The sequence below is a fragment of the Phyllopteryx taeniolatus genome, chromosome 8 (assembly GCF_024500385.1).
Source record: "Phyllopteryx taeniolatus isolate TA_2022b chromosome 8, UOR_Ptae_1.2, whole genome shotgun sequence".
Lineage (NCBI taxonomy): Eukaryota > Metazoa > Chordata > Actinopteri > Syngnathiformes > Syngnathidae > Phyllopteryx > Phyllopteryx taeniolatus.
This window is the reverse complement of record NC_084509.1, coordinates 28,673,872-28,700,972: the sequence shown is the minus strand read 5'-3', so window position 1 is coordinate 28,700,972 and position 27,101 is coordinate 28,673,872. Positions and strand designations below refer to the sequence as shown.

General features: G+C 40.2%; 2 protein-coding genes across 18 annotated transcripts in view; one reads left to right on the top strand and one right to left on the bottom strand.

The window, feature by feature from the left end:
- nbeab (neurobeachin b) overlaps window positions 1-9,620 on the top strand; it is a 202,183-nt gene extending 192,563 nt beyond the window's left edge. For 10 of the 12 annotated variants that reach the window (XM_061782798.1, XM_061782796.1, XM_061782797.1 and 7 more), the window contains 4 exons: window positions 2,323-2,424; window positions 2,693-2,889; window positions 3,740-3,891; window positions 7,044-9,620. In XM_061782798.1, coding sequence (XP_061638782.1) covers window positions 2,323-2,424; window positions 2,693-2,889; window positions 3,740-3,885 — 445 coding nt within the window. In that variant the 3' untranslated portion in view covers window positions 3,886-3,891; window positions 7,044-9,620. Of the gene's footprint in view, window positions 1-2,322; window positions 2,484-2,692; window positions 2,890-3,739; window positions 3,892-7,043 lie in introns of those variants that run through there. The other 2 variants (XM_061782795.1, XM_061782799.1) reach the window with 2 other exon arrangements.
- Window positions 2,320-25,805, bottom strand: dclk1b (doublecortin-like kinase 1b). 6 transcript variants are annotated; one of them, XR_009789830.1, is made up of 20 exons: window positions 25,543-25,788; window positions 23,369-23,750; window positions 22,837-23,186; window positions 19,516-19,615; window positions 19,153-19,269; window positions 18,969-19,063; window positions 17,589-17,667; window positions 17,340-17,506; window positions 16,100-16,219; window positions 15,784-15,930; window positions 15,031-15,164; window positions 14,839-14,916; window positions 13,253-13,349; window positions 13,081-13,161; window positions 12,877-12,990; window positions 11,692-11,940; window positions 6,603-7,251; window positions 6,364-6,536; window positions 5,748-5,890; window positions 4,776-5,519 (listed from the first exon to the last, which is right to left on the bottom strand). XR_009789830.1 is itself a non-coding variant. In XM_061782812.1 (16 exons), the coding sequence occupies exons 2-16, from the start codon at window positions 23,727-23,729 to the stop codon at window positions 11,734-11,736; spliced, it is 2,247 nt and encodes a 748-aa protein (XP_061638796.1). In that variant the 5' UTR covers window positions 23,730-23,750; window positions 25,543-25,788; the 3' UTR covers window positions 9,972-11,733. The 6 variants fall into 6 exon arrangements, 2 of the variants coding, with proteins under 2 accessions (XP_061638796.1, XP_061638797.1); XR_009789832.1 differs by lacking the exons at window positions 4,776-5,519; window positions 5,748-5,890 and adding an exon at window positions 2,320-2,434; XR_009789831.1 differs by lacking the exon at window positions 5,748-5,890.
- Between the last annotated feature and the right edge of the window lie 1,296 nt (window positions 25,806-27,101).

Below are 27,101 nucleotides of genomic sequence, written 5' to 3'. Positions count from 1 at the left end.
GAGGCTTCCCGTGACACTTGTCCTCGTCAAAGCCCCCCCACATCATCGTCGGAGCAGCTGCTGGCAATGTCAGCGCGGCACAGGGTCCCGCGTGGTCTCTGTGGGCCCACATCCATCACAGTCCAGCAGACTGGACCGCCACAGAGTCTATATGGCCAACAGGGGGAGGGAGGTGGGGTTTAAGGGGGGGTCAGCGATTGTCACTCAGACGTGACTGAATGGATTAGCCTGAAACTGTAGCATTAGCTAGTCTTTATTAGTGAAGCTGTGATGACAGGACTCCATGTTCGGATGCATCGTAGCAGGCTGAAATTTCTTTGTCAGTTTACGTGCCCAGTCGAAATCAATCTTTTTTTTTTCAAGAGATATTTAGAAGCCAGATTCCTCCCTGATATTCTCGATTTATATGGGCACGTACAACCATTCATCAGATTTGTATTTTTTTTGGGTTCTTCTACTTCTGAACATGTGTAAGTGGTCAGTGAAGACTTCAATCTTGTTCCTCTCGCTCATGGACGAACAACTTCCTTCATACAACATGTATGCAGACTGTGAAAGGAGAGGGAATAAACTACTGGGCCTCGTGTGCGGCACAATGTGTACAGAGCGCTTCTTGAAAACTTTCATGAGAAAGGAATATATAAAAACGCCTAGATTACTCCAGATTTCTTTGGGCATGTACACCTTTTTAATCTGATTTCTTTGGTTCCTTCATCTGCATGTATAACAAAATATTCAAGTGTTGATATAAACAACATAACGTGATACACTTTATCAGATAACGACCATTATCTGATATATTCGTACTTAGTGCTAACCCGATTTCTTTGGGCATGTTCAACTGTTTAAGCAAATTTCTTTGGTTCTTTTACATCTGTGCGTGTGTAAAAATGCTAGAAAATGGAAGTGACCTGGAGCAGAACAGTCTCTCTCTCTCTAGTCCAGGAGAGTTTTACATCGCCAAAAGAAATCAGGTGTTAACGAGGCTTCCAGAAAAAAAAGTCCTCGGATCCAATTATTAGAATTACCCGATTTCGCTATCTGATTTTCATGGTCATGTGATCCCTGTGGGATGCATTTGTGGTTGTTTAGTGTGTCTACTAAATGAGATCCATGATTACATGCAGAAGTGTTTAAATACTGCACAGTGTTCATGGCCAGTGGAGAAAGTGCCCCCACTAACCTCCACCTGCAACCCTCATCAATCACGGAGGCCAGTGGTCGTCTTTGCATTTATTTGCATGACAATCTCAGAACGCCGCCTACAAACGGGAGCAGATGCGCGTCACGGTGGAAGCATGTCTGTGCGCTTTTTTTGTTTTTTTTCTCAATTTAGTGGTTTATTGAAGTTAAACTAGACTCTTATTGATTTTATATATATATATATATATATAGAGAGAGAGAGAGAGAGAGAGAGAGAGAGAGAGAGAGAGAGAGAGAGAGAGAGAGAGAGAGAGACGTACACTTGTTTCTTGACTTTATTGTATTTTTTTCCATGTATTTAATATATTTTGATTATTTTCTTCTCTTACAGGATTTATTTTCTTGTAAATGATCTTGTGAGTCCCGCCATAGTGTGTGGACTATTTTATTGTGCTATTTTCTTTTTTCTTTTTTTTTTTTTACATATTTCCTTTATTTTATATTTTTTTTTATTTTTACCATTAATATTTTTACCAATTTACTTTTTTTTATCTGTAGCTATTATTAATTATTCATTTGTGTATTCTTATTTGTTTTTCCATAGGATTTTCCCATGAATTGTTTATATATTCCCACGTTTTAATTGACTGCACGTATTTTCCCTTTTTCATTTGTGTTTTATTTTAATGTATTTATTTTCCCATAAATATTTCCATGTACTTGTTTTTTTCGGATCTATTTATTCTTATGCCCTATCTATATTCTCTGTAATGTTTTTAATATTCATTTTCCCCCTTCACTCTTTTATTTTTTATTTACTTTTCAATTTTTTTAAATTTACTTTTTCTACTTTAAAGTTTTTTGATGTACTTAGTTTGAAAGTGTTTCAATGTTTGAAACTTATTTTTTACACTTGTGTTACCGTTAAAAAAAAAAAAAAAAAAAAAGAATTGACAATTGGACCATGGAACAGATTATTTCTATTAATATTATTTCTTATGGTTAAAAAAAACAAGGTTGTGAAATATCAGGCCATTTTTTTCTGCAAGTGGAACCAAAGGCAAGCTGGTGAAAACGATGTCGTGACCACCGTACCAGTGACTCACAGCCAATTTGCCGCAGGAAATCATCCAATTTCAAATGATTTATTAATAGGGACTTTCTCGTGTCTTCTTGTAGGCGACTACCCGGCACCACGAGCTGTGCTCACGGGTCACGAGCAGGAAGTGGCGTGCGTGGCGGTCTGCGCAGAGCTGGGGCTGGTCATCAGCGGGGCCCAAGGTCAGCGAGCCTGCATGGCGAAATAATCGTTAAAGGAAAAGAAAAAAAACCCAAAAAAAGTACGATCGGAGCACTTGAGTCTCAAATCGACTTTCTTCATTCGTCAGTTCCAGCCCCACACGCACAAAACACATTGACGTTTTCTGACATGTTTTTAATAAGAAAAACACCACTGTACCTTCACTGCCGAGATCCCCCCCCCCCCCCAAAGAATCGACCGAGCGACAACTCGACTGGGAAAAAACCAATGTGTGTTTTGTGTTCCCAGACGGTCCGTGCCTGGTGCACACCATCACGGGGGACCTGCTGCGAGCGCTGGAGGCTCCCGAGCGCTGGAGGCGGCCCCGCCTGATCTCGGTGTCCAGCGAGGGCCACTGCGTCATCTATTACGAGCGCGGACGCTTCTGCAACTTCAGCATCAACGGCAAGCTGCTGGCCCGCATGGAGCTCGACGACAGCAGCAGGGTGAGGCTCGACGGCTCGCTCGGAATTCAGACGCTCCCAAATGAAACCGTGTGAAAAGGGTTTATACAGTCTTTTGCATTTAAACAAAAAAAAAAAACTTTGTAAGCTATTTTATTTAGCTATTTCCCTGCAATTATTTCTATTTCTTTCATTGTTCAACAATGCTAGATTTTATTACAATTGTTTAATTTATTTTTGCGTTTTTTTGGGGTTTCTTTTTCTTCTGTTGTCATTTTGTTTTCTTCTTGCAAAGTAATAGTTAATCTCACATGAAATCTCTCCACACTATGGACTATTCAATGATATTATTTTCAGTTATAATTTGTTCCATTTACTATTTTCCATTTTCCTGTTATTTTATTTATTTATTTTTAAATCTTATTTTGATATTTTGTATTGACTTTTAATATTGTAATCTGTAGCTTATTTGTATATTTTATTTTCTATTTTTCTTCCCCTTTTTTGGGGGGTGTTGCTGTTTTGTCATGAATCATTTCTCTATTTGTTTTTGCATTTATTCAGTCATTTGTTTTCCATTTACTTAATTTAGCAATTTTCTTTTTTGTTTTTCACCATGTTTTCATTCAATAATTGTTTTTCCATTTCCCCCATTTCTATCATTTTAAGAGCCTTTCATTTTTCTATACTTTGTTGTTTTGTCCATTTTTTCCCCATTTACTTTTTGGTCCTTTTTCAAGGACTTTATTTGACGAATTTTCTGTTCATATATTTTCACTGATTTATTCTTTTTTTGTATGTATTTTCTTTGTATTTTTTCTTTTTACATTTTCTATTTCTATATATATATATATATAATTTGTTTTGTATTTTTTGGGGGGGGGGGGCGCAGGCCATCCTTCTGAGCAGCGACGGGCACAATCTGGTGACGGGCGGCGACAACGGCGCGGTCCAAGTGTGGCAGGCGTGCAGCCTCAAGCCGCTGTACGTGTACCCGGCCTGCGACGCCGCCATCAGAGCCATGGACCTGTCACATGACCAAAGGTCAGCGGGAAGTTTCTTTGCTTGTTTTTTAAGCCCACAAGGTGGCCAAACGGAGGTGAATCATTTTATACCAGTCACAAAATAAATCTGCTGTTATACTAGGAAATTCATTTATGAATAGATATTTTGTTCTATTAAAAATAAACACATGAAACTCAGATAGTTTCATTCTAAATGTGTCAGTAGTATAATGAGTATAATTATCAAATTTAAACTGTAAATAAATACAAATGTACGTGTTTAATTGTGTGTGATGGGTATTATTACGTTTTAATTAGGAATAAATGTGGCGGAAATAGAAGATAGTTTAATTAGAAATGTTATACTGTTTTAAGATAGACTTCATTTTTATTTTATATTTATCCTTATTTTATGAATTCGTTTTTTTAACTACTAACTAGTTTTTATTTCAGAATTTAATATGATTTATGAATATGTTTTAATTTTAAATAAATCCACAACTATTAATGATTTAGGTTTTAGTTGAATAATAAATGTGTAATTAGTATTATGATGTACTTTTAATTCTAACAAATATATAAAAATATGACTTAGTTTAATTATCAGTGTGCAATTTGTGTAATCTATTTTGGGTTATAAATACAAGTTAGTTTATTTATAAATGTTAATGTTATTATACCCTTTTAATATTGATTTACATTGTAAATACATGCAAATATATAAACTGAAACTAACTCCATTGTCAGTGTATAATGTTCATGTGTATATTTTGTTTTATAAATAAATAAAATTACAAGTTAGTTTTAGTTTCAGTGTCATTTTATTATTACTATTATTTATATTGTACAAATGCATACAAATAAAAATAAATGTAAAAAAAATGTATAAAATAGTATTCAAATGTGTTATTGTCATTATTAAAGAAAAAAATAAGAACAAAAAAGTAATACCCATTTTTACTTCAATAAATGTTTGTTTAATTCATTAATAATATGTAATTATTGTATTTGAACAAATCGAATGCATACAAAATAAGTACACGTTTATAAATACAGCATGTATAAACGTAATAGATACAAATATGTAGTTACAAATGAGCTGTTGAACTCATAAATAATGTGTGGCCTGAGGAAAACCGTCCATTGTGCCTGTTTGTGTCACGCTTGTCAATGCGACTTTTACTCAGCGGACGAGCGCTCTTCAAAAAAAAAAAAAAAGAAGAAGAATTTTTCAAAAATGGAGCCTCACAGCAGCTGCTTTTGTCCATTCAAAACTTTCGATTTTCACTTCGGTGTAATAAACGACCACACGCACACGCGCGCACACACACAAGTGGTGCCCGCGTGTCATTGGGGGCTCAAAGTATGACGTCAAAGTCTGTGACCCCCCCGACCCACCCGGGGTCGAGGGAGGCCTCGGGCGCACGCAAAACATTTCGATGACGACAACTGTGAAGATAAAACGAACTACATTTGTGTGATGACAAATGGACGCGTACGATATTTGTACTTCCTCATTCATGCTAATGAAGCGTTCGCCACCAAAAGCGACAACGTTTAGTCAGCAGCAGGTTAAAAGAGAGACTGGAAGAGTCACAGAAAGGTGTCAAAACGGACGTGCTTATGGCTCCAAAAGCTGTTCGGCGCCGTGGTAGAGAACAGCAAGTTCTGCAAAAAAAAACAAAAAAAACAACGTACGTTTTAAAGTACTGAAACAGTGAACAGGTGGACGTGTAAATAATAAGGAGTCATAAAATGAAATGCATACAAAGCAATGCGATTACCAATATGATTAACAGATGTCATCAATTGTTTTTGTATATCGCAAATATATAAAGCTGATCTATTTTACTGTGAACTATTTTCTTTTTAACCAAAGAGGTACTCGTAACCAACCAGTAGGTGGCGCAAACGTCCCTCGCAGTGTTTGCCAAGGGGATTTCTGCAGCATCTCTTGTTCATTGTGTGAAGGAAAGCAGCCTTCAGGCGCTCATACGTGCACCCTGCGAAATCAGCTGCTTTCTGCTGCACGCTTGTCACTATAAGTCACGGGAAAAGAAAGCAACGAGCTGATTTACCGCCGCGGCCCTCGTTGACCCCCCCCGACCCATCTTTCTTTCAGCACTCCGACAATCAGCCGCCATGACTGCGTTCCAACAATAACTTGTTCTCTCAGTTTTAGTTTTGAAATCGTCGTCATCCATTAGGCTGGCGTAGCTGGAACCGATGGACACCATACATGACTTGGACTCTTGTGCTGTTTTGAGGTGCCCCCATGCCCACCGACAACGGGTGGGATGCCCCCCCCCCCCCAGACCCACCCAACCCCAGGTGGACGCCTGAAATAGTCACCCACATTTATGACATGTACAGTTTCACATTTTCAAGATTCCCACCATGACAACCATTTTACACAGCGTGCCATTTCTTCTGTCACGTCAGCCGATCGCATTCTACTGTACAGCCAATCTGTCAGCCAATCACGTGCTACTAGCCAATCAGTGACACCTACCTACTTAAGGCCTTGTTGATGATGCAATCGGCTTTAGCGTTTGACGAAGATGCAAGGAGGACGCTGCAACGTGACCCAGTGAGAGTTCTGCGTTTTGACGTTTCCCTGTTCCTGTTCCTGTCCCCGTGGCAGTCGGGAACTCTGCTAGGACTGTGTGTTCCGCATTCTGCGCTCTGTGAATCGTGGATTAAGACAACAATGAAGTCTGAGCATTTCCTGACCTGCAATCTGTGGATTACCAAGTCTTGCATCACTTTGGAAGATCTTCAAAGCCTGACTGTGAAGTGCGAAGTTGACTGCCTTGAACTGAACTGCACGCTGGCTTCGATTTAACCTCTCACAGTTGATCTCAAATGGATGATTAAAATCCTTTGCAACGTTTCCGTTCGGCTGCATTCAGGTCCCAAATCGCACTCGTGTCATGTCAATCTAAGATCCATTTTAGTAGTCCAATCTAGAACCACCTCCATGTACACAAACGTTGTGGCACCTGGATAAAAGTAGGACATTTTCAAATATTTTATATATATTAAAGTCATCGAATTTTAGTGTGTAAGGGTTAAATTAAAAATGAACAAAATGCAACACATCCTTCACGGAATTTCTTTTCCTCTCAAGGCAATGTCGTCAAGCTGCATTTGAGTCTTTCATTTCCATATTTTGTACTTTGTGCTGCTTAGGACTCTTATCACTGGGATGGCTTCGGGAAGCATCGTAGCGTTCAACATCGACTTCAACCGCTGGCATTACGAGCACCAACACAGGTACTGAGCGACAACTGACGGGACGCTCCGAGACGAGATGTCGGGTCCGGGAGCGATCTCGGCCGCCTCGAGCGCCGTTCAGCATCGAGTCGCTTTTCTTCTGGGCTTACGTCAAGACTGAGGTCTGGGAAGCAAACCGGAACGTGTAAATATGCAACAAATGTTTCGGAGACTTGCTCGTGAACTCGAAAAACGTTCATACAAACCAGTTACAAGACATTATGGACTTATTGGGAAGATATGTAGATTAGAATTTTTTTGGGATAAACATTGTAAAGCAGGACGATGTCATTTACGTCAAATTTGTGCATTTTAAACATCCAGAGAGTCACACGGGACAGGACCATTAAGAGTTTCCATGGTAGTGAAACAAATGCAATGAAATGAGGTGAAAAGTGGGCGTTGCGAGCAAATGAATGTGACATTTACAGGAGGGGGGGGGGAAAAATGTTATTAGGTGTTTTCCCCCGCTGCTTATGCGTTGAGGGCAAAATTAATTTGTCACTGACTTCACTCACATTAAAACTCTCCTCTCAATCAATAAATCAGATATAAAATAATATATATAATATATATTATAATATAGAAATATGTTATAATATTATATAAATAAAATATTTGTTAAATTTATGTAAGAAGAAAAATTGGCGAAAACCTTTTTTGCTTTATTTTTGAATTTGCGAAATCCACCCTGATGCACGCATGCTATATTCAATCTATTGACGCAACTGGTTTCAAAAGCGAAGGCGAAATGTCTGATTCCTACCAAATGTATTTGCAAATACACACGCAAAACGCAAAGCGCTGTGGAGGCTTTGAAAGTGGCGTCTTGATTTTGGGACATGTCACACACACTCCTTGGCAGATAGCGCTGACTAAATAAAATCCAACGTGAACATTTGTGCTTTAAGCCATCAACCTGTAGCCTTCCAACAGAAATAGGATTGTAATGATCATGCAGTAGTTGATTTGAAATGAATACATTCGATTGGGGTTAAAAAAAAAATTTTTTTTTTAAATGTTGATTTTGTTCAGTTTTTATTTGGGCACATGTATGAGCAGATGTGCATTGTAGCGTGTTAATCAGGGTGTTTTGTTTTGTTTTGTTTTGTTTGTTTAACACAACAACAACAACAATCATGTTCAAACACTTGTAGCAAATAGTGGATGTAGCTTCCATGACGTCACACTGTCCAAGGTTTTTACAGCCTCCCCGGTAAAAAGCGGATCTGATTTGCACAACTCATTTTTTTTTTTTTTTTTTTTTATTCATTTCTATTCAGTGGACACATTTGACTCTCCTTTTGTCTTCTGGGTCAAATTGACCCAAGTAAGTTTTGCATATGAAATTTATGATTTTATTGGAAATTATTATTGGTGTGAGATATATATATATATATATATATATACTGTTTTAGCTATTACCTAAAAAAAACATATATACATACATTAATTAATATTACATTATAATTAATATTTGACTATCATAAAGTTTAGTAGTTTAAAGATGGAAATTCCTGCCTCATTTTGATGTTAAAAATATTTTTTTTTAAGTAAGAATAATTTCTTGATGTCGGATTTTGGTACAATAGAATAATCAAATATAAACAATAGAAATTGTCGATTGTGTGTAGTTGATTAAAATATGACTTCCCCTTGAGAATTGAATGACTGAAATACGTTTCCTTTTATGACGTTCTAATTGATTGAGATGCACTGGTGTAGAATGAAAATGCTATATTTGAATTCTCATGAATTCAAGTTTTGATTGTCCAATCAGCTGGAGCGACTGTCAACGTGTTTGTGTCCGTGGTAATGCTTCAAAGACATTTTTGTAAACGAGACCCTTTTTACTTTGACTTATCCTGTGGTTGTTTTTACTTTTTCCCCGCCCCCCTAGTACATTTGTTAAAAAAAAAAAAAAAAATAATAATAATAATAGTAATCATGCTGTATCCTGTGCGCTCGGAAGTAATATGAAAAATTGACAGGAACTGAGCAGTAATTTACATGAACCATAAAAACAGAAGTTACAGCAGATATGCAAATAAATTTATATTTTGTGGCACTCTTAGGAGACGAGTTTGTTTTCATTTTCATTTGAGAATAGTTTTGTTTAAATTATATTAATTTGTTAATGGTATTTAACTGTACTTGTTTATGCTTCTTTGTTTTATATTCTTCCATGATGTTTAATTGACTTCATTTTTATCAGTAGCGTTTTTTAATAATAATAATAAAAAAAAATGTCTGGGATATTTCATCTTCAGAGGTTATTCATGCAAACGTGTTGAAAAATGTGTATTAAAGTAGCTCATTGTTGAATGTTTGCTGTTTTTCCAAGTGCTTTTACTGCCACCTGCTGTCTGTCTGCTGTTACAACAGGGGTTTACTTAGAAAATGTAATGCAACAATTGTTTTTCCACAAATATCAGTTGTTGTTTTTTTTACATACATGGAAAAAAAAAGAATAAAGAGATTTTGGAGAATTTGCTTATCCATCTTTTTTTTTTCTTTTTCGTGAGCTGCCTCATCTTGCTGACCAGCGTTATTTATTTATTTATTTATGTAACCTTTATTTATCCAGGTTGTGAGCGTGTGCGTTCTGGCGAGCTGGCCGGCAAGTGTACGCGTTCCAGCCGACAATCCAAAATTCAGCGGCAAACGCACTCCAGCCGCCACTTGAAAATGGCTGATCCTCGTCCAGCCTAGCTTCCAAGTCATTGGTGAGCCAACTCAGTGAGGGGGGGGGGGGGGGGGGATTATGTGACTCAAACACGCCAATTGTGACATCACCGTTTCGGAAAATTCAGAAGACGCATTTTCAGAAATAGGCAGCTGACAAAAGATTGACTCGGTTGTTTAATTTCACACTTGACAGGCGAGCAGGCACTCCAGAGACGCAACTATTTGTTTACAAGCAGTTCAAAAGTCCATTTTCCAGAATAGGTCCCCTTTGAAAGGAGCCCATATGCGTTGAAGTTATAATATGGATTATGAATGTAGATAATACGTCCAGGCATGTTAAAGTCTTGTTACACTAAACTGACATTTTCTGTCTGTTGAGTACCGTTTATATTATTGTCACTGCAGAGGGAACATTGAAAGGAAAAAAAAAAACAAAAAACAAAGACAATCATTCAGTATTTGTGCTATTTGTTTCAACCTCGCTCAGTCAAACGTTTTTAGCAGCCCTTTAAAAACAAGAAAGTGGCGTCACGTTCCGTCGCGGACGTGACGCCACCACAACAAATAAGCACATCCGAGGACACAAACGTTTGATGCAAGTCAGAACGACACGTTTAAAAGATGCACACGTGCTCTTTACGGCCTCCCGAAAAAGAAAAAGAAAATTAAATGCTGACTTTTGAATGAACAACATATCATATTTAACTGGAAGCACTGTGCTACAATCATGTGGCTTTCCATTTGATTCTCATGTTGCATCTCATTCGCTTATTTATTCCATCAGACACACTCAACGCTGTGCTTTTTTTGATCCGCGCCACGTGCTCTCTAACAATGTCGCTTTGTCAACCGTCAGCACGGAATTACAAGCATTATTCGATTGAAAAAATATATCGCGGTACAGATAACATTATAGCAGCAAATTCAAACGAAGGTTGCGTTGAACATTTTGCACCAGAACCTTCGGGAAAGCGGCAACGGCTTGCTGGGGGGGAAAAAAATGCTGCACGTTTGTAAATAAATAAAGCAATCAATAAATAATGTTCTGTGAAGCAGGTTGGCGTTCGCGCAGCACACAATCGTGACCGTCTTGTGCAGGAAGTAAGGCTCCCGACAGTCAAGTGATTTGTGTATTGGGAAACCTGGAAATTCAACTGTTATCTAGAGAATGACATTGTTTTGGGTTTTGTTTTTTTGCAGAAATGATGAATGTGAATGCTGAAGAGCTGATGCTCAACTGCACTGTGGAGTTCACACAATTGCTCAAACGTTGAATGTGAGAATGTGGAACAGCCCAAGTGGATGGAATAATGCATACAAACCAGAGAATGCCATTTAGGTAGAAATATTACATCATTCATATTGACTGTGAGACTTGAAATGCTTCGAATTGGTTGGGAAATGTGGAAGAAGACGGTGAATTTATAAAATCTCTCTTGTGGAAATGTAGGAAACAGGTTGAAGTCGGAATCATTCCAGAAATGCGGAATAATGAAATTGGGGGGGAATTTGGGGAAGGTGGAACTTGTTCTCTAGATGTCCTGAATGAAGTGGGAATATTTTGAAGATGGAATGGTTTTAATACATGGAGAAATGTGGAAGAAATAGATAGCAGAAATTGGTGGAATAATCCTAAAAATAATTAATTTTTTAGAGCAGAATAACATGTTGTTAGCCTCATAGCATAGTTGCCTATGTCATTTTTATCTTACGGTTACGATATCAATAAAGATACCAATGTGCTTGCTAAATATGACTTACCCAAATATGCTATTAGGCTAACAGTATGCGAGCATGCTCTTCAGCAATGACACAAAAATGATTTGGAAAAAAAGACAATCTTGGCTGGTCAACTGCTGTTCAGTTCGTAGCTCACCAAAGTCAGCGGTGAGCAGACGGCGGGCGTCCCGGCACGCGCTTAGAACGGAGACACGGGGGAGCGCACCGTGTCGGCCGAACCCGGAGAACAGTCGTCCGACTCGGACGTGAAGTCGGCGGGGGACAGGACCACGGGGTCGGAGCCGCGGGGGGACGCGGACGACGCGGACGAGCGAGCCCCGTGCGGGAAGTTGGGATGTTGTTGTCTTTGACGGAAAACTTGCTTCTCCTTGTCCAGCGGCGTGTTCTGACAGAGGAAACAAACAAGGGGGGGAAATTGAAAAGAATTTGGTGTCACAGTGAAAATATTTGTTCACAAACAACATTACATTGCCATGCCTGGAGTTGGAAAATAGGACTGTCACTTCAAAAAGCTTTTTCTTGTTGTTCTTTGTGTTTTTAGGGATACAATTTTATTTTTGAAAAACATACACTTCTCTTAAAAAAAATCATCTGAACAAATATATTTTTTAAATTAAATATTGAACCTGAACAATTCTTTTCCATAACTATAAATGCTACTTTTTGTCTTGAAAATACTCTCCAACAAAAAATACATCGAATTTGTTCCAAACCAACATTTTCCTCAAGAATGTGACTTTTTTTCCAAAATAAAAATTTGTTTCACCACCATCCTTTTTTTCTTTAAAATACGGCCTCATAAATTGTATTTAGAATGAAAACTAAATGAAATCCAAACATTTTGATATAATTATATTGAATTATCAATATCAATATTATTGATTTGTATATATATATTATTTTGATAATTCTTTAATGTAATTAAAACATGGAGAACCTTTTAAAAAATGTCAAATAAAAACATTGAATAAAATGAAATGAAATTATTAAATTAAACTTCATTAATTAAACATTACATAATGAAAAATAACTAAAAAAGGCTTTCTAAAAATGTACTACATTTTGTCCAAAATATACAGCTTTTTCTCTTAAAAAATATGTCACTCTTTTCCTGAAAATATGACTTCTTTTCCTGTAGGACTTCTCCAAAATATAAATATTGTAGATTTGATCCCCAAAATATATTTTGAAATTGAAAATGTTTTCCGCCCAAAGATAGCTGGGATCGGCTCCGGCAGCACATTGTTCGGCACGCACGTTCCGAACAATAAAAACGTGTAAATACAAATTGTGTAAAATGTAAGTGTGCGTGCGGCCTTACTGTGATGAGCATCACGCCTGCTGTAGTGCCGCTGCCCTTGGGTCCGGTGTTGAAGTTCTTCTTGATCCTGACGGCCACCGGCAGCTGCCGTTGGTTCTCTGACACGCCGTCCTCCTGCGAAAGCAAGTTTTCCCCACACCGCCGCTTGAACGTTCGCCCAAACGAAAATCAGTGACATCATCATCGGCGGCGTCGTCTTCTTACATTCACCCACGGGTGCTCCAGCACCTGCGCGGCCGAGAGTCGTCGGTCCACGTCCACCCGCAGCATGCCGGCGATGAGAGCCTGAACGAGAAAGGCGCAAAGGTCACAGAAGGTCACAGGCGACGGAAGCACCCACGTAAGGTCGCGAAGGCTCGGGAGCGGGGACGCGGACCTTGGCAGAGTCCGACACGTTGTCCCAGTGCGGCGCGGGGAACTCCGGCTCGGCCCTCAGGATCTCTTGAAAGAGAACGGCTTGGTCGTCGCCCTTGCTGTAAAAACATTGCTGCCGTTACCATGAAGCAAACAAGCAAGCAGATCTACTTTATTTCATGAGAATAAACACTTGAGAATGACAACCTGGGCTTCATTGGATTTTCACGTATTCAAAAAAACTAGTTCAAATACACAATCCGAAGTAATGTTACACTTCTTGTCACAATAGCAATAAAAATACCATTGCAATGCTAAAATGGTGTGTTCTTTTCTTCTTCTTTTTAATGTCTGTGTAGAGTGGCAGCCTTCTTCTTTGTTGGATTTGGGGGTTTTTTTCTCTTCGTTTTACAAAAATGTTCAAAACTAACTGTCAACTTTGCTATTCGGCAAATGAAACAGTTTATTTTAATCATAAAATGGTAAGTCATTCTCATTTTGGAGGTGTATTACTCAAAATGTAAGTAGTTATAATGAATTAAGACCAATTATTTAATACAATAATTTTTTTTTTAAATGTATCTGCACATGTAAAATGTATTTGTTCTAACAGTAAAGTGATGGTATTGGCAGGGGGGAGTGCCACGAATAGCAAAAAAGAACCTCACAAATAATTACCCCTAAAAATTTTCATAATTGCCTATATTAAAATTTTAACGCATAAAAAATACCACTAATTGTGAGCTCAAATTCTTCAACTTCAAAAACATTTTACAGGCTTACCCTTAAAAATGGATATCCAAAAAATTCCTCAGAATAGTGTGTGTACATGCACATGTAGCGAAGACTCTAATAACTTCGATAACAACCCAGGCTAAACTTAGCTCCTCCCTGACATACATAGCTCGTCACTTAGTTGAGATCTATCGCGTCAACATACTTCCATCGACACTTTCCTACGTTGCCGGGGATTTGGCGCCATCTTGTGGTATCTTCGAGTGATTCAGAAAGAGCACAAAGAAAGAGTTTTTCAGCAAATACCTGAGTGGGGATAAGTTCCCCAAAAACGTCAATTTGTGAATAGTAAAATACAAATCAGCAGGGGTTCAATATATTACAGTTTTTATTTCATTGCTTAAAGTTATTGAACAAGATCAGGGGTGCGAAACACATTTTTGTTGCGGGCCACATTTCCGATTCCGATTTACGATTTCCCTCGAAGGAGCATCAAATACGAAGTAACGATGTAAAAAGGTGTTTGGTCACGGACAATTTGTGCTGTATCTCAACGTTATTATTTATTACATATGACAATGTGAAATTTGGGTACCGATTTTAGCAAGAATCATGGAAGTTGACGCACATTATTTGCTTTTGCGGGCCACATAAAATGATGCGGTGGGCCAGAACTGGCCCCCAGGTCTTGAGTTTGACATTTATGAGATAAATTAATAATAACATGTTTTTTTTTTATTTTTTTTAAAACCAAACAAAAACTACATTTTAATGAACTAATTCTAGGAATGAACAGCTAAATGAATGAGGCAAAAATTGAGCATGTCAACGGTCAATGCGCTGCTTTAAAGAACAGCGTGGACATTCTCGTACCAATTGAAGGGCGGAAAACCACACAGCAGGATGTAAGTGATAACACCCGCGGCCCAAATGTCCACCTTGAGGCCGTACCTGGAATTGAACGGCAAGGTTCAGAAACACACTAACGGGCCACAACATCGTCACCTTGTCAAATCGTGGGACTTTTCAAAGTTGGACGTCGCTAAAGATGATAGCAGCACTCACCCCTTCTCGGCGACGATCTCCGGCGCCACGTACGTGGGCGTGCCGCACACCGTGTACAGGAAACCGTTGACCACGGTGGCCAGGCCAAAGTCGCCCAGCTTCAGAGATTTGCTGCCGTCGTGATGTTGGTAAACCTTTGTCACATGCCGCAGGAGAAAATCAGCTAGAAGTGAACATTTAGCTACGATAAACAATAGTCGAATTTTGTTCACAACGGCAGGGGGCCTCAAACGTTTTGGGTCCAGGGAGGGGCGTTTTTATTTTTTAAATGTTTTAATTTTCAAATTTTTTTTTTCTCTCCAAGTGCCCACTTATAATTCTAATGGCAATTAAGTAAAATTACCACATGTAACCCTCAAAATCACAGGAATTAATAAGGTGACTATTTTAAAAAATAAATAAAAAAGCAATGTTTTAATTACAAATTCATATTTGTATGAGAATAGTCCGATTTTTGTCAAGAAAAAAAAGTTGTAATCTCTACAAGGACAAATATATTTTTGCGCTGAAAAACTATATCAGAATAAAGTCATATTTCTCCAAGACGAAGTCCTAATGTATATTAAAGTCCATGTTTAACGGGGGAAAAAAGTCAATTTCCTAAAAATACATTTTTATTCTTGGAATATTATTCCTTTTATTCTTGAACAGATGCCTTTATGATCTAAAAAAAACCAAAAACAAACCCGACTTTCAGGGTAAATAAAAAATAGGACTTTATTAAGCTCTACTCTACGGACTGAATTTGTTTACCAGCAGGTTTTCTGGTTTGATGTCTCTGTGGACGATGTTGAGGCCGTGCAGGTACTTGATGGCGCTGGCCAAGTTGAAGAGCATACAGCTGGCGTCGCGCTCTGTGTATTTGCTGGACGAGGTGATGGCGTCAAACAGGTCGCCCCCCTTGCGCGGGCACATTAAAGGTTTCGTGACGAAGTTAGGGTTTCAGATGAGGCTTTTAAAACAAGGTTAGTGTTTCAAAATGGGTTTTCAATCCAGATTCAGGGTTTAAAGCCAGGGTTAGTGTTTCAAATCGAAAAAAAGCTCGATGAATGACAAATCCTTCGCATACCTTGACTAACTCCATGACGAGATAAATCTCATTCCCGGTGTCCATCTCTTCAATGAGCAGCACGATGTTGGGATGTTTGACACGGCGAAGGATGGACACCTCGCTCTGGATCATGTGCTCCTGCACAGGAAACAAAGCTGGCAAAAGTACTCAACGCTCTGGGCTCTATTTTCGTGGACGGCGCAATGCAAATCGGTTCAAAACAGAAAAAAAAAAAGTGTCAAATAATGATTTTGGTAAAAAAAAAAAAAAAATCAAATAAATCAATAACACTATTCAATGAAAGAGTTGATGGACTTTGGTATACTCCAAGTCAAATAAAAGCAGGCCGATAATAATGATGATTTACAATGACTCCGCCTTCTGCATTGACCATCCACGAACAGGATGTGAGACGTATCTTCAAACGACAAAAGATCAATAAAGCGACGGCGGGCCCAGACCTTGCGTCCCCATCCTGCCGCAAAGTCTGCGCGGACCAGCTCGCTCCAGTCTTCCCACAGATCTTCAATACATCTATGAAGTGTGTGAAGTACCATCCTGTTTCAGACACTCCCCAAGAAACCTGCGACCTCGGGTCTGAATGACTACGGGCCCCCTGTGGTCATGAAGTCCTTTGAAAGCCTCGTGCTGGACCACCTCAAGAGTGTCACGGGATCCATGCTAGAGCCCCTGCAGTTTTCCTACTGAGGCCTTGCACGCTGCCACAACTAAGACAAGAGCATGCAAAATCCTCTCGGACCCTCCACCTCTTCCAGCTCCTTCCTTCAGGTAGACGCGAACGATCAATGCAAACTAAACCCAGCAGACATTCCAACAGCCTTTTAACTAACAGTTAACTTACAATTCCATTGTAACATGCTGCCAATTTCGCAACATCTCTGTCGGGACACGTCTACATTATTCTCATCACTCTGCACTATTTGCATATCTGCTGTTGACCGACACTGGCCAGTCATGTGCTTGAGAACTATCTGCACCATTTGCACAATTGTCACTTTACCAAATTATCGCTTTATTCGTCATTTCAAGCTACTCTAAATTGCGAGAGGACAAAAACAAAAATTAAAAAAAATTACTGGTACCAGCATTACCAGTAACTTTTCATTGCTCAGTGACTCGCCATAATGTGTTTTATGTTTTTATGTATTGTCAAATGGCTGTCCGTTGTCGGACTAGAACGGCTCCAACTATTATTAAGATTATTCTGATTCTGGTAAAGTGATGAGCTGGTAAGCACCTTTCCTCTGCATTTGTCCTTGCTGATGATCTTCAGGGCGTATTCTCTTCCCGTGGATCTCTCAACACACTCTCGCACAACAGCGAAGTTGCCGCTGCCTAAAGTCCGGCCCACTTTGTAGCGCTCCGCGATGGAGGCGGGGACGGGGTACTCGTCCATGGGCTCAGCTGTGCCAGCGAAGGGGGGGAATTACTTCATATTTCAAAGTTAGGAAATCACGTTGCTTATTCCTCAAGCGAGGTATCTCACCTTCGCTGCTGGGTCCGTCTCCTTCGTCCATGGAGCTGCACACCTTGGTGGAAGCCAACGAGAGGGACGAGCCGCTGTGCTGGGATCCCAAAAAGCACAGGAAATATTTGTGTTCTGTCACATGTGACATAATATTCTTGTTTCGGCGGGCTAAACAAGGAGGCATACCATTTTTTACACAAATTAAGATAATCATAATAAAATATGTGAAGAAAAGTAATACCCTTTACCTTTGTATTACTATCTAATTATGTATGTTTTTCGAATATTTGTACATTTTTCATATAATCTTATCCTATTTTTGGAAATATTTTTCCATTGTTTCAAAGGTTTGTATTATTTTCATAGAATAGTTTTGTATTATTTTCTATTTGTGTATTTTGCAGATAATAATATTGGATTTTGTGTCTTATATTTTTGTATCTTTTTTATATTTTGGTGTGATATTCGTGTATTTTTCATCTATGTTTTGTATTATTTTTCCACATTTTTTCCCCTTTTTCTCTTATATTTTGGCATTATTTTCTAATATTTGTGTGCAATATGTGTTTCCCATCTAGTACCTTCGTGCTTCTTGTCAAACAGCGCTGTACAATTTCTCGTCTCCTTATTGTTTTCATCATTTTGTGTCATTTTGTGATTTTCCATCTAATAATTTTCTCATATTTGTGTACTATATGTTGCATATTTGTGTATAATATTTCTAATATTTTTAAATTTTGTTTATACTTTTGGCATTATTTACTATTTGTGTGTTTTAAGACTGTGTGTCATAGCTTGGTATTATTATGTTTCAGTATTATTTTTGTAAAATATTTGTGTATTTCTCAATCGACTACTTTTGTATTTTTGTTTAATATATATTTGTACTTTTTGTCAAACTTTAAAAAAATTATTTTCTAATATTTCATGCATTATTTTTGTTTTCGTTATGAAATGTTTTGTTGAATTTGCTCTTATTTTTGTATTGTTGTTGAACATTTCTGCTTCATTTTCTCACATTTTTAAACTTTTTGTATTATTTTTTAAATATTTGTGTATTTTTTCCCCCACAGTTTTCTTCCCCATATTTGTCTATTTTTTTGTCTAATAATAATAATAAGTATTATCGCTTAGGCTATCATTATTGTTATCGTTGTGCAAGTGTAATTCATGTTTTGACTTGTGCCATTACCGCCGCATTTCTTTTAGCGACGTGGTGATTTCGTCTTTTTTGCTTGCTATAATCTTGATATTACATTTCCATATCTTTTCTTTCTCTACTACAACACATTTTAAATGTTTGCTCACGTCTTTAACGGAGATTGTGCACTGTGGACCTCCATCTCCACATATGAGAAGTACTTTGTTATTCAAGAATAAAACGTATTCTTCCCCTACCTGCCGTCTCCTGTGGCTGCCAGGACTGGTGGGAGAGGGGCAAGGTGATTTTCCCGATCGAGGGGTGGACAGCTGACTGCCTGCAGTCCCGTTAGCTGACAGTAGAGAGACGACAGTTGTCGGTTTCCCCCCCCCCAATTCCGGGCTAAAAACAATAAGCAATGTGCGATTTGTGAGGCAACACCTGAGCCGGTCGACGAGGGTGACTTGCTCCTGCGAGACATTCCGCCGCTTCTGGGAGAACAGCGACCGTGCACCGAGGGAAGTCGACCGTAGGAGGCCGACTTGGCCACCCTGCAATCTGTACACAAAACAAAACAAATCTTTTTGTCTATTTCTGTTTCTTTGTGGGGTTTTTTTTGTCAAACATTTTTGTAAAATGTTCTCATACGTTCGTATTTTTTGTTGTTGAATATTACTATATTATTTTCACATATTGTTTGAATATTGAAAATCCAATATTTTGAGCATCATGATATCGTGCACTGGAGTTTTTACTTGTGCCATTGCGTTAGTAAATGCCACATTTTACATCTGCCAGGCTTACCACGTTCGTCCAAACTCAAGTCATCTTGGTAGCGGTATTTTTCAGGCCCACAAGCGAAGAAGATGTCATCTTCTCCAAAAAAGTCCTGAAGGCACGTAACCTGCAAAACAAGCACTCGCTGTTTTCATAGTCATATATATCAGTGGTTCCGTTTTTTATAAAAAAAAAAAAAAAAAAAAATTTTTTTTTAACAAATGTACTTAAAAGTTAAATACACCTGAACTGTATTAGGCAGTGGTTATTTTGCATGCCACTAGAGGGAGCCCAGGTAGCACTCCGGGGTAGCACATTTTGAGAATCACTGAAACATTGCAAATAGATAAGCAAACGTCTTAGTGTGTGCTGCTGGTGCTCTCATTACAATTGCGCCAAGTCAGCGCTCATAAATAAATAAAAAGACACTGATGGAGTCCTGACCTTGTCCTTAAAAGCCGCTATTGATACACTTAACTAAAGCACATTTCCTCTTGCAGGGAGAGCACCTCTGCCAGCATACCTCAAGCTGTAAGTGAATGTAATCTTATTATCTTTATCTGGTCATGACTGGAACACGTGCAAAGATGATTGTGCAAAATGGTCAGACAATGAGCATATGAACCGAATGTGTGCACAGCAGACACGCCCACCCACACTGATGGACCCCGCCAAGTCCGCCCCTCCTCCAAAACGTGTGCCGACTCCCAACGGGAGGGGAGCTGCAAGGAAGGCCGTTGCCAAGGAGACGCGATGGAAAAAAATAATTCCCGACTGAGAAAGAGGAGATGAGGAGGGCAGGGCGGCTCTCAGGCTGGAGTGCTGACCGGGTAAAAGCAAAATGACGCTACGACGCCTCTGACAGCTTTTCTTCAAAAGTCTACCGGGCCATCATTAGATGTGGTGTTTTACACTATGATCACCGCTAGAATGTTGACGTCCGCCGAGGTCAAACTGTGGGAAGAGCGGGAAACACAACGGACCACAAAGTGCAAAAGTAGCTGACACTATGATGACGCTCTCACTTCATGTTTTCCGCAACATTTCTCTTCTCGAGGCATTCCTGTGAAGATTCTCATTGGTTCAGGTCATTTCGTTGAATCGATCGGAACTGGACTGTTCCGGTCGTCTCAGAAGATGTTTCGCCTCTCACCGGTTCATGCAACGCAAGGCCTAGTTAGAGCTGCTGTGGAGAAACCCAACTATTTGTTTCTCAAAATTAGGGGGGACACCCCAAAACCGTAGGTGCCATCATTCTTTTGGAATGCAAAAAAAATATTCACAGGCATGTCATTCCTCCATTTTGACTTGGATTCTAAAATGCATACTCACGAAGAAGGGTACAAATGGACTATCTGGGACTCTTTGTGCTGCCGATTTATCATCCTTTGCCTTGTTTAAACCCTCTGACTCTTCCCAAATGGGACAGAAATGAGGATGGATGAGGCAGGACAACAAAGTTTGGCTTTCTGCTCATCCTCTGCTGTGACTTGGCTATTGAACACAGGAGCTCCCCCGCTCAGCATCCCCACCATGAAGCCACAAACGTACCCTTTTATCCTTGCTTAAGAGTCAATATTGTTTTATTTTCAAGTAACAGGGGCGCTACTTTTCGTAGTCATGATCTTGCATCAGAAAACTGAGGCCGTGTTCTAAAATAGTTTTGTTCTTCTGGGGAGAATCAGACTTTGGTTTGAAGACCTAAATATAGAAAGTGCTGGATAAGGACTGCAATTAGGAGCGTTGAGAACAAATGCAAAAAATGTTGCGATACAGTGAATTAGTATCTTGATAGCACTGACTGAATGCCATTGAAGACAAAACATTGAAGATAAGGCGGCAGACAAAGCCACCGGCTCGTCTTTTGCGTCATCCCAATCTTTTCGTCAAATTGATTAATTTCTCATATGGCTTCGCAAACACCCTCCGTCGTGCGTCATTCGTCCCCGACTGGCTGATTAAAAGCGAGCCCGTCAGTCGATACTCGTACGGGACGCTCCCGCTCGACAACAATGAGCGTGCCGGACGGGGGAGGGGTCGGGATCAGGCCTGGCGGAGTTGCTGTGTCACTGAGCCGGCAGGCACACAAAAAAATCGATATAAAACAACACCATCACCACTGCCCTAGTTACAATGCTCCATTGCAAGTCTACAGCAAGGTAGCACTTTTCATTTCTTCTGATCAAAGTCTGCAAAGGCCCGAGATGTCTCCACACATTATTCCTGAGCGTTTATCCTTTGGCGTGGGGTGTGTTAAAACTGATTTCACCTCCCCGATCTCCTCCGAATAAGGTCAGGGCCGCCGACAGTCGGAGATCTCTATAACGCCGAGATATCGGTGGCGTGCATAAGAAAAGATTACAGAGCAGCAGGGCCGAGCCGCGTCCATTACTGCGGCGAGTGGAAGGCCGCGGGCTGACCCGATCACTTCAGACCAAAGTCAGTCATGCATAGTTACTAATCTCTAGCCACACCGCCGATATCCCTAAGGAGATGTTCTCCGTCCGATGGTTGCAAAGTGTAGCTAAAGCCCACCCTGCCATGTTTGAGCACAACGATAGACCGCAAATGTACTTGAGGACCCGCAGGTTACCGCCCCACCGAGGCCTTATACCATCATCACTTTGTTGACATAAGATCTGGAGAATGCGGATTTGAAAATTTCGTTGCAGGGCCGCCAATTTTCGAAAAATAATCAAATGCACAAGAAAATAACGGAATTAATCCGTTGCAGGCTCAAAGGCTAAAATTATCATTCAAGCCATTTAGCCATTTAGTTTCCTCAATTGCACTGCCTTGGTCAAATGATATAGAAGGTTTTGTTTACTAGTGGTTCCCCGTCTACTGCCGCTCGGAAGTACACGTTTATACTGCGATATAGTAGTGGGATTATAGGTGGGCGCCATGTGCTCCATCTCGGTGCCGCCGCATCCCTGAGCCCTCACTCTCTGACATCACTGCCTGCTGCACCGCTCTGCAGCAGTTCCTTAGCAACCGGCTCAGGAAACCACATCACCATGGAAACCGTAGACACCATCAGAGAGGCTGGGAGGGGAGGGGCGGCGAAGTGATTCGATTTTGTGATATGGTTGAGAGCGTGGAGGGCAGTCACAGTAAATCTTTGAATTGGCTTAGTTAAAGAGCTGGATACCTCAATGCGATGTGATGAATGCTAAATTGTACTGAAAATGTTAATAATTGCAGCTCTAAATTCATATCCATCCAAAATACGTACTTTATCGATGCTAGCTGTCGCTCTTTCTGAAATGGGCGACCGGGGTGGCATCCTCGGGCATAGGCTATGTTGTTGACAGGCTTTCCGCTCAAGAAGGCCAACATGGTACGTACCGCCTTCCCGTCCACCGTGAACAGCCTTTTGACGGTGCCGCTGTCCAGCTTAATGGCGTCGGTGATGTCCGTCAAGACCTGCTCGAACGAGTGCGCCGTCTTCTTGTTGAGCAGGACGCGCACGGCCTTGCGGGGCTTCACGCCGCTGCGGATTATGGTCACCAGTTTGGGCTTGATGAAGTCCTTGCTCTCCCGGGTCTCCGGCGAGCCGACCCTGGCGCTGCCGAGGGAGGGCGGGTCGCGGGGGCACGCGACGGCGGTCCAGGCGCCGGCTGACCAGTTGGGGTTGACGTTCTTGGTGTAGTCCACCTTCTTGTAGGGCTCAAAGGAGGCACACACATAGCTTTCTCCTAAAGCAGGATGTGAACATGTGTTGGCATTAGGCATTAAGTCATGTCTAATATAATCATATTGTTTTAGCGCCATCAAATCAACTGAGTGGAAGATCTTCATATAGCCAGGCCATAACAATAAATAGAAAATAATAGAAAAAATGAGTTTGAGAACTACTGAATTAAAGAACACAGCCCACCTTCCACGAGCTGCTCCATGCCAGTGATCCTCGTCATCCCATCAACTGAGTAGATGGTCCGAACCCCTTGCGGTAGGTTGACGTTGTCCGAGAGCGCTCGCGTGAGGTCGGCCAGGAGCGCGTCCAGGGAGCGGAACCTGTCCTGGGAAATGGCGTACACGATCCCTTGGAAGTAGCGGTCCCCATTGCGGTAGAAGCGAACCTTCTTGGCCTTCTTCTCCGAGCTCAGCGCCTGCAGCGTCCTGGTTCGGTACAGGCTGCAGTGGGCGCTGTGAGTGGGACTGGGGAGCCCGTTGCCCCTGGAGCCCCGGCGGGCATACCTCTGCGCCTTGTCACGCTCGTCAAAGTGCTCCAGTTCCATGTTTGGCGGTGCTTTTACACCCTAAAAATGATACAGCAAACAAGGCTACTGATATTAAAGGGGACACACTGTTTCATTTGTTCCGTAATCAAGATTGTAAAATAAACCTACTCATATATAAAATCAATTGTCCTCACTGATATTATTTGAAATTCCAATCATCTGTTCCACGCCACCACAAAAAAAAAAAAACACCATTTTTTTCTCACGTTTTTGATGATAAAAACTAGCACTGTATTGTAAAATTTAAATTTCAAAACATAATAAAAGTGAATATAAACAAATAAACTAGTTTTATGAATTCTAATAAAGCCGAAAAGTCACATACAGTAGTGACCTGTGTCTTTAAGACGGGCGTGGCCTAGTGAGCGACGATGCCAGCCATTTGGCCATTTTCCACGGCTCCTTGCCAGTATTTTTTATTTTGTATTTCTGTGTTTGGCTGCTTGTCCTATTTAATAAAGGGCTAAAAGTCCATTGGTGAGTGTGTTTTTTTTTTTCCTTCACTCAAGCCAAATCTACCAAAGCGACGGCTTCGAACTTGAAAAAGTTGTAAATTAGGGCCCCTGTAAGTTCCGGCACCACTGTATTATGGAAATTCAATTTTTTTATTATTATTATTATTATTATTATTATTATTATTGTTTGTGGTGCCGATCATCTGGCCCCACTCAAATGAAGCGGAATGCCATTGATCCGTTCCACCAACCCAAAAAAATTGTAACATGTATTTAGCAGGAAAAATAGTACTCTATGGTACTGTACTATACAAAAACATACAATAAGACCATAATTGAATGGAATTTAAAGAATGAAACAGTTTGTGCATCATGATAATTCAATGGGTATTGTATTGCTCATTCTGGGGTGCATGCCTTAGTCACCAGGGGGCAGTGTAATACATACAGACATACCACGTGAAGATTTAATGATGAAACACAGAAGAAGACCCTTGCAACTAGTATTTGTCATTTTTCACAGAGGATAAAGAATATATGCCAGTGAGTACTGTATGCTCTGTCTGCATATTTTGCTGACGGTTTTAGAATTTCCGCAGCATTGATGATATTTGCGTTAGCCTGTTATGGCATTTAGCATTTTGTGTTAGCTTTAAGCCAGCACACTTTCAGACGACAAACGTTCAATGTGCTCTGGTTGAATTCACAACGTGTGATTCTCTTTGTTTTATGTGTCATTTTAAAGTAAACTTGAACTGGGAGTGGCAATAAACAGCTTGAAGCAAGCACTTGGCCTCTTTTTTTTTTTTGCTAAAGTAATGCTTGTTGTGTCGTTTGTTGCCGTCATCTAATGCTCGTGATTCAAATTTTTGCTCGCAAGTCAAGACAAAAAAAAGAAAAGAAAATTTTAAAAAATCAGCAGGGGGACAGCTCGTCTCGAAAAACTAGCACAATTCAGCAAGGCCCATACAATAGGGTGGTAAATGTAATTCTTGGTACTTGGGGTATGTTGCTGAAAGAATGTTCTGAACATTTAACTGTTTTAAATTGTGCATTTGCGTGAATCGGGGAAATCTGGACAAATCTGAGCCCCCTGCGGTATCCAAGCTATGCTGCTGCTCGGACAAATGAGGAGCATGTCACACCCATTGCATGCAATGCTCCTTTTTTTTTGACACCTTCCACAATAAGGACAGTTCGCATTCATTTTTTTTTTTTTCTTTTTCCAAAGAATTAAGAGACAAACATTGCAGCAGCATATGCATTTACTGTTACCATTAAAGCAGCTTCGGCAAGATACAAAAAAATAGACAAGAAAAAATAGAGCAGTTGAAAGGAAATTGGATTGTGCTTACCTGCGAGATGTAAGCAGAACGTGTGTGTGTGGGGGGGAAAAAAAAGATTGAAAGTTGTCTTGAATTGCAATCATTTGATGTCACAGTCGCACCGAGTGTCCCTTTGTTGCTGCGTGTGCACGCCCGGCTGCCGTGTGCTCGCAGGCGGGGAGGAGGCAGGGCTGGAGCGGGTGTCCTCCTCCGCCCTGCTGCTCTTCCTCCCCCCTCCTCCACCTGCTACTACCACCTCCTCCTCCTCCTCCTCCTCCTCCTCCTCCTCGTCGGCCATTGCGGTGGTGACCTGTGCGCGTCCACGTACACAATGGCGGTAAGTTTCACCATCACGTGAAGTACTTCCGGGTGGCATCCTGAACCTCAAGCATTAGCATAGTAAACAAACGCATTAAATGTAATTTGTCCAAAGCAGAGCGATTCACGAAGCAGCATAAATGACTTGAATGATGATGTTTAGCTTTCAACACTACTCCCGCAGGCTGAATGTGTGTAGTGGCAGGCAGGAAAAATATATATATATATATATTTTAGTGCGTAATTTACATTGGTAAATTTATTAAATTCAGACCTGTTCCTTGAGGGACTGGCCAATTAAATGATTTTTGTGACACTCGCATTACTGGCACAGTCGTTCTTTGGTGGTGAAATGGCTGACGTTAGCTAGCAGGCTAGCTATTACGTTTTGCTAAATTACTCACAAAGTCATGTTTTTAGTACTGTTTTTATATACTTGTAAGAAAATGTCTTCCACCAACATGACAGTGGAACTTTGGTTTTTAGTTTGTCCTTTTTGAAGTGACTATAATGTGCCAAAAGGCGCTTTGGAGATCGTTGGAGATCTTTCTCTATAAACTTTTTTTTTTTTTTTTTTTACATCCACTCGATTTAGCCTCCATTCAGTCATTCTCAAATTGCAGTATGAGTACCGCTAGTACGTGGTACTTGTTCCCTCTAGTGGTGTGCAAAAGAATCCTTGCCTCTGTACGGTTACTGTGGAGTTGTATTTACATTAGCATTTAATCTTTATGGCGATGGTACATTGTCATCCTTGTGGCGTTAGCAATACATTTTCTGAATTTAGCCATGATTTTTTGCTCTGTGGCTCACCATGTCTCTCTTGCTCTCAACCACGCCCCTACAACGCTCCTCCACTCACATGGGTCCGAACCAATATGGTCTTTCCCCGACGTGCTGACAAAGCTCTGATCAAAGCTACTGTTGCCATCTGGTATCGATTTATCATACTAAAATCCTTCCCAAACCTTAGATACTTATTCTGGAGCTGCGCCAAACCGTCGATTACAGTTTTATTTAAAAAACCAACAAAAAAACAACTGAAAACGTATTAATAAATTTTTGGCCCTAAACGGTTGGGTTTATGAAAACGTATTAATACGTCTATGGCACTAAATGAGTTCAGTTTTTTTTCTTCTCATTCATTGAAGGGCAGTGCCAATATTCAAACTGCATGTTACAGTGGTTTTCAGTAGTGTTGAATTCCGTTTTTTAGGAATAAAACCTGTCTGTTACAGTGGTTTTCAGTAGTGTTGAATTCCGTTTTTTAG

Bases quoted from the DNA above. Each gene is read 5' to 3' on its own strand.
- dclk1b (XM_061782812.1), bottom strand. From the start codon at position 23,729: ATGGAACTGGAGCACTTTGACGAGCGTGACAAGGCGCAGAGGTATGCC. The intron at 19,616-22,836 runs GTACGTACCATG...CTTGTTTTGCAG, and splicing joins TCACGGTGGACGGGAAGGCG to GTTACGTGCCTTCAGGACTT. The intron at 14,917-15,030 runs GTGAGTGCTGCT...GTTCAATTCCAG, and splicing joins GAGATCGTCGCCGAGAAGGG to GTACGGCCTCAAGGTGGACA.